The sequence below is a fragment of the Spermophilus citellus genome (assembly GCF_964194105.1).
Source record: "Spermophilus citellus genome assembly, chromosome: 11".
Lineage (NCBI taxonomy): Eukaryota > Metazoa > Chordata > Mammalia > Rodentia > Sciuridae > Spermophilus > Spermophilus citellus.
The window spans coordinates 129,725,476-129,734,922 of record NC_138192.1 but is presented as its reverse complement, the minus strand read 5'-3'; the positions used below and the strand labels follow the sequence as shown (position 1 = coordinate 129,734,922).

Genomic DNA, 9,447 nt, shown 5'->3' with positions numbered 1-9,447 from the left:
TGCTTACTGTGGGCTGGGAGCTGGAGCTTATCCTCGGCTCTCTGAGCCTTCCTGAGAGGCTAGAAAGTCGCACCATGGTGACAAAACTAGTAAGGAACCTGAGATTGTCCCAGGGCAATCGTATGCTGGGTGGAAGCCTCACCCCCATCCTCGCCACTCCCTAAGACCCTGTGGTCATGACCGCCCCAGGTACATCACACACATAATCGAGTAAATAAAATGAACCTGCTGGCAGTGGAGCCCCAAAGCCAACAACCTGGCTTGGGGGAGGACTTATTTCCCGGGTCCCCTCTTCCCGCCTTTAGGTGACACTTTCACAGTTTTGAATCACTATTACTCCCATCTCTGATCCTGTGGCGAGGATAATATAGAAACTAACACCTGTATCTATATTACAGACGGGTAAGCAGTCTTAAGAGGCATAAGTGACTGGCTCATGGGCACCTGCAGAACTCAGGCCCTTCTGTGCTCAGAGCAGGGCCATGCCTCTACCCCAGGAAGACTACAGCTGATGGTCTTATTTCCTGATAAGTGGGGCCAAGAGAGTCTGATCAAGGTCTCCTTCTGGAAGGCAGAGCCCAGTGGCTCTTTGTTAATCATCTTCCTGCTTAGCTCTTCCTTGTTTTAACCATGCTTTGGAACCAGTGCAAAGGCCCTGGCTTTAGAGAAGAGTGGGAAGAAAGTCTACTTTTCAGGCCACAGACTCTTTCTTAGAGTGTCTGAGATTAGGTCAGAGTCAGGAATTCTGAACTCCAAACCTCCCTGAATCACCAGTATCTGGAGGAGTCCCTCATTTTGGGCCCAAATTTGCCCATATGGCACAAGGGGGGAATAGTGACTCTTTCCTGTCTGTGATGTTGTGAGGAACTGTTAGCAATGAAAAAAAAAATGATACAACCTGAGAAATCTTCTGTGGTCAATGACACAAAAAGCACATGAGGGGAAAGTCACTGCTGCAGGTGGCTGTTGGGTGCTTATAGCACCCAGGAATAGGGAGCCACATGCCAGCTGGCATGGGCTGCCACCCTTCTTTTGAGAGGGCTCTTCACACCTCTCTTGATTTGCCTTCCTTCAGGGAGGACTCATCATCCAGCTGGGGCATGATATAAAACAAAACAAAGGGTTTCACAATGATGGGGGATGATGCTTTGCTGGAGAGAGAGGAGTGGGCTAAGCAGAGGAATGGTTAGTGCCAGGGCCATCTAGCTGATGTTATGTGGGTGCCAACCCCAGCAACACACCCTGACCGCAGCCCATCATCCCTAACCACTCCAGGACTCCAACTCTGTCTCTTTATTTCCCCAGCTCTTCCCAAAGAGTGTCCTGATGACCTCAGCAGTGCAGCAGAGCTGAGAAGACAGGTTGACCCACAAATATGACTCCCGTATGTCCAACAGCCATTGGTTGACTCAGTCTGGTGGGGGCAGGTAGGGGCGGGGGTCTCCAGGGAATGGCTGGGCGGGCACCCGGTTATAGTGGGCCATGAGGAAGATGCCAGTAGTGCCGCAGATGAAGAGTGAGAGCATGGCCAGGAAGCAGACACGGTCCAGCACTCGGCCCACCAGGAACCACTCCTCATTCCCCTGAGGGCAGGAGCAGGGAGGGAGGTAACTGTGGCACCCAGCCTGCCCTGGCTCCCTCTTCTGTCCTTGGGCTTCCATTCTCCATTTCTGGAGGTGCTTCCCACCTCCCTCCAGGCTCCAGCCTGTCTTCTTCCATGGTCCCTCTCCCTGAGGACCCTCCTCCTCCCTGTTGCCAGCTCCACCTTTTCCACCCACTGCCCTCTCCTAGACACCCCATTCGCCTTCCCCCATCTCATGCTCATGTACTCATGTGCCCTGGACACCCCACCAGTCCGAGCCTGACCCAGCTTACGCTGTCAAAGTGAGTCTGCTGGTGCCGGGCACGGGCAATGAGGTTGCAGGCGTCCACACAGGCCTGGATGGCAGGGGCGGCCTGTTTCAGGCTGCCACAGAACTCCTGGCTCTGTCCTGGCTCTAGGCCTTTCTCTGATGGGGAGAGAGTACAGCTACTCTCTGATGGAGTGTAGACAGTCAGGTCACTCTCCAGTGGGGTGTATCAGAGAGTAAATGGATGAGAAACAGGCAGAGAAGTTGGTCTTTCCTTTGAAACCCCAGCCCCTCTCTCCCCAGCTTGGATGCTTGTCCAACACCATCTGCTGCGCCCGGCTCCCCAACTAGAGTCCCTGGGCAGGAGTGTCCCCAGTGGCACCCTGGGCCTCACCTAGCTTCTCCAGTGCTGCCTTCATCAATCCATTGCGCTGTCGCTGCCGAAAGAGGAGTTCACTGCGTGGCAGGCAGAGAGCCACCTCCTCCCCAGTTGTGATGGACCACCCTGAGGAGGAGCCATTCTGGAGCCTGGGGCGGGTGTCCTGCATAGTGGGTGGAGCCAGTTGGCGAACATGCATCCGTAGCAGCTGTGGCAAGAGCCGCAGGAACACCTGCAAAGGGTGTTGCTCTGGGTGGCTCAGCTTGGACAGCCAGGCTGAGCTTTGGGGCTAAAGCTGGACATTTGCAAGAAAGACTCATGCTACTAGGTCTTAGAGGCAGCATATTAGGGTCAGTGGCCTGGCCCTGGGACAACTTGGCTGTTGTATCCTGAACATGGACTGAGGCCTCAAACTTTCGTGCATATAAGAATCACCAGGGTGCTTGTTACAAACAAGATTCCTGCCTGCTGTCCCCCATGCTTGCTCTTCTGGCTTAGAATGCCTGGGTGCCTAGGAATCTGTATGTGTAACAAGAGCCTCAGTCATCTGCTTCAGGTGGACACACAGATTCTGAATCAGACTGCTTCCTCCATTTTCTGGCTGTGTGACCTTGGATAAGCTACTTAACTGCTCTGAGCCTTGGATTTCTCATCTATTAAATGAAAATGATACTAATATCCACTTTTTAAAATTTTAATATATATATATATTTTTTTTTAGTTTTCGTCGGACACAACGTTTTTGTTCGCATGTGGTGCTGAGGATCAAACCCGGGCCGCATGCATGCCAGGCGAGCGCGCTACCGCTTGAGCCACATCCCCAGCCCCTGATATCCACTTAATAGGGGTTTTATAAAGATTAAATAAGCTCACATATGTAATCTCCCTCCCATCACCATCCATCCATCCATTTTAGCACGTGCTTGAAGGTACATAGAGGACGGGTTTGCTGCTGAATATGACCAGGACGGGCACAAAGGTAAGCGCATGTGAATGGCTGGACAGGAGGATGCTGGGGTGGGCAGGGAGGGGCCTTACCTTTCGAACCCCTCGGGCCATAGAATGTGTATGGGGGGACCGCAAGGATACGTTGAGCACCACCACAGCATTCACGACAATGAGGATGGTCACCACCATGAGGAAGGTCAGATACCTGTCAGGAGCAGGTGGGCGGGGCTGGGTGGCCCTCAGGCACCTGTGCACAGACTCCCCCACCATAAGCGGCTCCTCTCCTCAAGTCCCCTGGCAGAGGGTGGTAGGGTGGAGGGATGGCAGGAGGGCCAAGCTGGGGTCTTGAGAAGGGAGGGAAAGGGTGGGCAGGAGACAGGACTGGCCTTACTTGCTAATGAGTGGCACTGCCTGCGAGGTCTCAGGTACCTTCTTGGCCACCAGGAAGAGGAAGACGGTCTGGGCCAGGAGCACATTGATGGCCACAGTGCACTTCTGGCCGCCCGCTGACCATGACGGAGAAGCCCTCAGAGCAGGTCTCCCCACCTCCTCCCTCTCTGCCCTCAGAGGAACCCCTCACCCCACATGGTTGGTGCTGCTCTGTGCCTGGGCAGGGCCTTCTTCCCTGGCCTCCCAGTGGTCTCCTATGCTGGACAGGGGCATGCTCCCCTCCCATGGGTTCCAGGTACCCTTGGCAGGCAGGAAGTAGATAAGGATGGCCACAGAGGAGATGAGCACGCAGGGGGCAATGATGTTGATGACGTAGAAGAGGGGCTTGCGCTGGATGAGCAGGTAGAACACCACCTTCTGGTGGCCTGCCTCCTCGGCTGGCGCCTCTGCGTCCAGCAGCATCTTGGCTGGTCGGTGCTGGATGGCCCACTCCCCGTTCTCTACAGGTGGGGCGAGCAGGCGTGGGCACATCAGGGGACACCAGTGGGGTGGGAGAGTGGGTATTGACCCCCCTCCCTCCAAAATGGGAGTAATTATCACAGAAGAAGTCAGAAGTCATTGGATCTTTCAGGAACTTTCTTTGTGGGTTGCTCTGGTTTTCATCTGGAGCTCCACTGAAGGGCATAGCCTTGGTCTGGCCTTGACCCACTCAGCCACATCGGGTGGGGGCCCTGTGGGTGGAGGTTACCTGTGAAGGCCTCGGGATCAATGAAGATCCACTCGATGGTCTGGCCACCTTCCTGACTCAGCTGCAGGTTGATCTCACTGGTGCTGTAGGTCTGAGACCTGGGGGCACAGAGGGTGAAAGGGTCAACCCCCAAAGTCCAGACCTGGCCATTTGAGGGCAGCAGTGGGCGTTTGGCTTCAAAAAGTTCAGTCCTGCACTTCTGGGTTCTCCATAAAGCCCTGGTTGTGGGGTTGCTGAGAGTGTGGGGAGAATGGGCTTTTGGAGAGCCAGGATGTTTGAGTCAAAGGGCCAGAGGCTGCTGTTCCATGCGATTGTCCGACCAAAGTACCCAGGACCACTGCGGGTTTATCCCTCTCGCTGCTGCCAGCAACTATAACATAGCAAATACATGTCCACCTGGAGAGGCCCTCTCAGGACTGATTATTATTATTTTTTAATTTTTTAAGATGTTGATGGTATTTTTATTCATTTATTTATATGTGGTGCTGAGAATCGAACCCAGTGCCTCACACATGCTAGGCAGGTGCTCTACCACTGAGCCCCAGCCCCAGTCCCTCAGGTCTGATTATTGGAGGACCCTCCCTGCCAGATTTCCCTGAAAAAAGACCACTCGTCTAAATCACAGCAACACCTCACTCAGGCCCTGCTCCCACTTTTATGGAGTTGGAACAGAGACCCAGAGACCCCCTGGCCTGGTTTCCCTCCTGGGACAGCCCTGCCTGGTGGGGGTACTGTGGGTGCCCAGGCACGCAGGTCATCTTCTGCCTACCCCGCTCCTCCCTCCTGCCCCATCCCCAGACGTTGATTTCCCTGCTTGGGGCACAGGCTGGGAAACCGAGGCCATGAAGGAGGTGAGAGGTCTGGGCACCTTCCTACCTGAGATGAGCAGAGTCCTGGGAGCCATGGATCCTGGCCCCTGCCCTCTAGGGGACTCCAGAACACTCGTCCCCCACCCCTGTCCAGGCACCTCTCAGAGCAGCTCCTGGAATCTCCCCCACCCTATCAGTGGCCTCACTGGAAGACGAGGGAGCAGTTCTGCCAGTCAAAGGGGAAGTAGGTGACGGAGATGGAGCAGGAAGAGCGGAAGATGGCTGGTGGCAGCCAGTAGATACAGCCATCAGGGGACACCAGCACATTGCAGTAGAGGGCCACCTCGAAGACGCCGTCCACACTGTGGGCACAGGCCAGTCCACTGCTGTGGGTTCAGACCTCAACAGCCCAAGCAGAGACCCCAGAGCCCAATCCAGCCCTTTGTCCCATGTGGATGGAGGCCAGAGGACACCAACACCCCAACCTGCCACACCCCTCACAGGTCCTCATCCTGAACCACTACTGAGTCCAGCAACTTCCCCAACCCGGACAGACTCCCTCTGGGCCCGCCCTGATCTCTGCTTCTCTTCCTTCTGGGACAGCCAAAACACTCGTCCAATTATAGCATCTGACACTGTTATACTCTTATGATGAACCCTGTCACTGGCCCCAGGTTACAGGGAGGTGGCCCAGCAAGACAGAGTCAGGTGTAGGGTCGGGTCTGCTGGCCCTGGGGTCAGAGTCCATGTCAGCAGGGGGAGAGGGCTGCCCCAAGGCCTGCTCATGGGGTCCTTCCCCAGGCCCCTGCAGCAACCTACTCTGCACGCTCTGCCCCCACCTCACCCCCTGTCTCTTTTTCCGTAATTTTCTTGTTCAGTTGGGCCCTGGCCTGGCATCCTTTGTCCCCCACCCCTGCCCATGTCCCCTGCTCACTTGTTCTCCAGCACGATATCCGGCCGCCACACCATGGTGGATGGTACCCTCAGCACCCACAGGCCTCCGTAGTTTTGTGGGTCCCAGCGCAGGCGATAGTCACACCACTGCTGCAGGGAGAAGGGTGGCTGCCAGGCCTTTGCTCTCGCCTGCACAGAGCCCAGGAATGGGAGAACAGCCCAGGAGGCAGGAGCAGCTTTGGGGGCCAGGAGGGCAGCAGGGGAGCCTCTTACCATCTCTATCCAGACATTGGTGGTGAGGGCCTCCTCTCGCTCATTCTAGGGGTTCAGATGAAGGGCTGAGCACCTCATGCCTTGCCCCCTGCCCCCCCCTGCTATTCCCAGAGGTCATTGATGGAACCAGAGGCCCCAGGCCCTTGAGCAGTGCCCCACCAGGGGGTTTCCTTATCCCTGGCAGCCCCTCACCCCAGTGGGTCCTTCCTCCCTCTTCTCCCCAGTAGTCCCAGGGCCTGGTGACAGCCCCTCTTCCCTCCCTCAACTCACCAGGGAGATGAGGTTGGTGAGGGTGAGCTTCAGGCTGACATTGACGACATCAGAGTCCCGCTCTGCGGGCCGCAGGTGGGGGTCATAGCTGTGCATCAGGTCAGCAAGCAGGCGCGCCTCCTGGTTCCAGCCCTGGGCCCCTGCAACAGACGGCAGGAACTTCAACAGCCTCCCAGAGCCTCTGTGCCCTGAGGCTTGGGCCCCTGCTCTGGGCCCCCCAGACCCAGATTCCCCCATCTACCCATGTGGACAGCCAGCAGTGGCAGGAGGAACAGCAGCCCCCGGCCTCCATGCATGGTGCCTCGGCTCTCTCCAGCAACAGGGATGGGACAGCAACTCCCCAAGTCCAGGGTAGAAGGAGGGAGGGAGGGAGGGAGGGAGAGATGGACGGGGTGTCATGTGACAGCCTGCACTCCCACCCGCTCCACCAGCTGTCTGACCACAGCATTGTCAGCTGTCCCAGGATGCACACAATGCTGGGCTCAGGTTACCTGGGCCCCCAGATGGGGAGGGGCTTTCTGTCCCAACAGAGATGAGCACCCCATCCCCACCCTCAAACACAGAGGACCCAACCCAACCCCATTTCCCAGGTGGGGTTCAGGACAGACCAAGAAGAGATGGGTGTGGGAGAGAAGCAGGATCTGGGGAGAGGCCAGGTGGAGGCGGTGGGGCAGGCATGGTTTGTACACGAGGCTCTCTGTGATATGCTTGAGAACCCCAGATCTCTGCCACCAGCCTGACATCTTCGTGGGCCACTCCACTGCTCTGAGACACTGAGAGCAGATAGGGTGAAGTGCCCAGGAGAAAGACGCTTTGGCATAGTAGGCCATCCTCAGGTCCTCTGTGCCCTGAGACAGGGACACAGACCTGGCAAGTTGTGAAATTGGTGGGCCAAGAAGGATCTGGAGCTCGGGGCTCTTGGGACTAGGACAGCTTCTGAGCAGGGGCTCCTCAGTGGAGCTCAGCCCTTATTAAAACACCCAACAGGCTGTGGAGGCTCCTGTGGTGGCCGGCATAGCATGAGGCTGGGGAGACCCTGGGGTATGTCCCAGCGACTTGTAAGAACTCATGGTCCACTGAGGTGGCAGACAAAAATGGAGCTCATATTCCCCGAAGCCAGATGAACGGACCCAGAGGGGAAAGAGGGTGAGAAACGAGCCCCACCTACTCTGTGGTTTGTGGCTGGGAAAGGGCAGGGCTGAGCCCGCAGCCTTGCTCCAGCCCCTGCCTGTGGCCACCTATTCCAAGCAGATGGGTCCGCATGTCTCAGCATAAGGACAAGAAGGAAAGTCCAGGAGCCCACAAGTGCCACCACACTTCAAGCTGCTCCTGGTATCTGGGGGACAGGGCAACAGAGGCCTTCAGGTGCCGGATATTGCCTGTGGCACTTTAGTGTGCTGGCAATCCGGACGTGAGGCCCAACCTGGAGACCTGAGAGGCTGGCTCAGAACCCAGCGCCCAGGGCCTCGGGTTCCTGCTGTGCTGCCAGGTCCAGGGGATGGGGGATGGTGGTGACAGTACCGTCCTCCCAGCCACCTTGGGCCTGACTTGCTTCGCCACCACGTTACCTATGGGCAGCCCTTCAGCTGTCCCTGTGGTCACAGCTGCTCCTGGCCCTCCAGTTTCTTCCCCTTTTTTCTTTCTTTCTTGTATGTGTGTCGGGAGGAGAGGGTGTTCTGGGGATTTAGCCCAGGGGCACGTTTCCACTGAGCTACATTCACAGACCTTCAAATTTTATTTTGAGATAGGGTCTCACTAAGTGGTGCAGCAGGCCTAGAACTCAGCCTCCTGCCTCAGCCTCCCGGTGGGCTTTGTTTTCACTGAGCATCTGTCTGTGAAACCCACTTCCCCTGGAGTCCAAAGCCAATGGCCCCTCCCACCTCTGAGACCTCTTGCCTCCGCCTGTTGCCTCCCCAGGCCTCAGACTCAATTTCTCACCTCTTCTGCAGAGCAGTACCCCCACCCCTCTGCTCCCCTCCAAGCCCACCTTCGCCAAAGACCATCAGCAGCCTCTGTGGTCAGGAAGCAGTGCTGAGGTGCAGGAGCCAGGCAGATGCTGTCCCACTGTCCTTTTCCTTCCCCACAATGTCTGGGAGGGACCGGCATGGAGACTGGATCCCACCCAGGTAGGATGGTGCTGCATCTCCTGCTTTGTGCCTTCTCTGCTCTGGAGGAGAGGGCTGAGAAGGCCTTGGCTCTTAGGATGGTGAGTCCTCTGTGAGGGGAAGCCGCCAGGGGTTGGGAGACAGGGGGGTGGGGTCAGGTGTGAAGGGCAGGGTCCACTAGAAGATCACCAGTGGGCATGCTCACTGCCCCTTATCCTTTCCCACCTCCTATTACAGAGGAGGGAAAACTGGAGTCGCCCCTTGGTCCCCCCAGGCAGGACTCCCCTGGACACCAAACCTGCCACTGCTCCCTGCACTCATGTACAGTGGTGCAGTATTCACACATAACCCAGGTGGTCCTCCGGGGTGCTTTCCATCATCCCTAGATTGCTCGTAACCCACCTCATACAGGATGAGTGATGTGCAAATATTTGTTACTCTGTATTATTTAAGGAGTGACAAGGAAAAAAGTCTGTGTGTATATAGTATAGACAGGATTTTTTGTCTCAAATATTTTCAGCCCATGGCTGGTTGAATCCACAGATGCCACACCCATGGTGATGGTCATGGAGGGTGCCTGTACTTATTTCCCAGGCTCCCTTGCAGAATAGTGGTAGCCACGTGATGTTTTGACCAGACCAACGGGATGCTGTGGCACTTCATGATGAACACTGCTTCATGATAAAAGGAGTCAGAAATGTCTGGCCGTTTTGCTGCCTAAACATAGATGTGAAGTGTGGAGCTGTGGCAGTCAGCTTGCATCTGAGGCAACAAGCACAAG

At 56.3% G+C, this 9,447-nt stretch overlaps 1 protein-coding gene across 1 annotated transcript; it reads right to left on the bottom strand.

Annotated features, from left to right (window-relative positions):
* Window positions 1–1,278: 1,278 nt before the first annotated feature.
* CHRNG (cholinergic receptor nicotinic gamma subunit) lies at window positions 1,279–6,896 on the bottom strand. The gene is made up of 12 exons (XM_081262381.1): window positions 6,803–6,896; window positions 6,562–6,701; window positions 6,292–6,336; window positions 6,059–6,168; window positions 5,331–5,486; window positions 4,316–4,413; window positions 3,867–4,067; window positions 3,569–3,683; window positions 3,268–3,382; window positions 2,245–2,461; window positions 1,876–2,009; window positions 1,279–1,583 (listed from the first exon to the last, which is right to left on the bottom strand). The coding sequence occupies exons 1-12, from the start codon at window positions 6,855–6,857 to the stop codon at window positions 1,410–1,412; spliced, it is 1,560 nt and encodes a 519-aa protein (XP_081118507.1). The 5' UTR covers window positions 6,858–6,896; the 3' UTR covers window positions 1,279–1,409.
* Window positions 6,897–9,447: the final 2,551 nt, after the last annotated feature.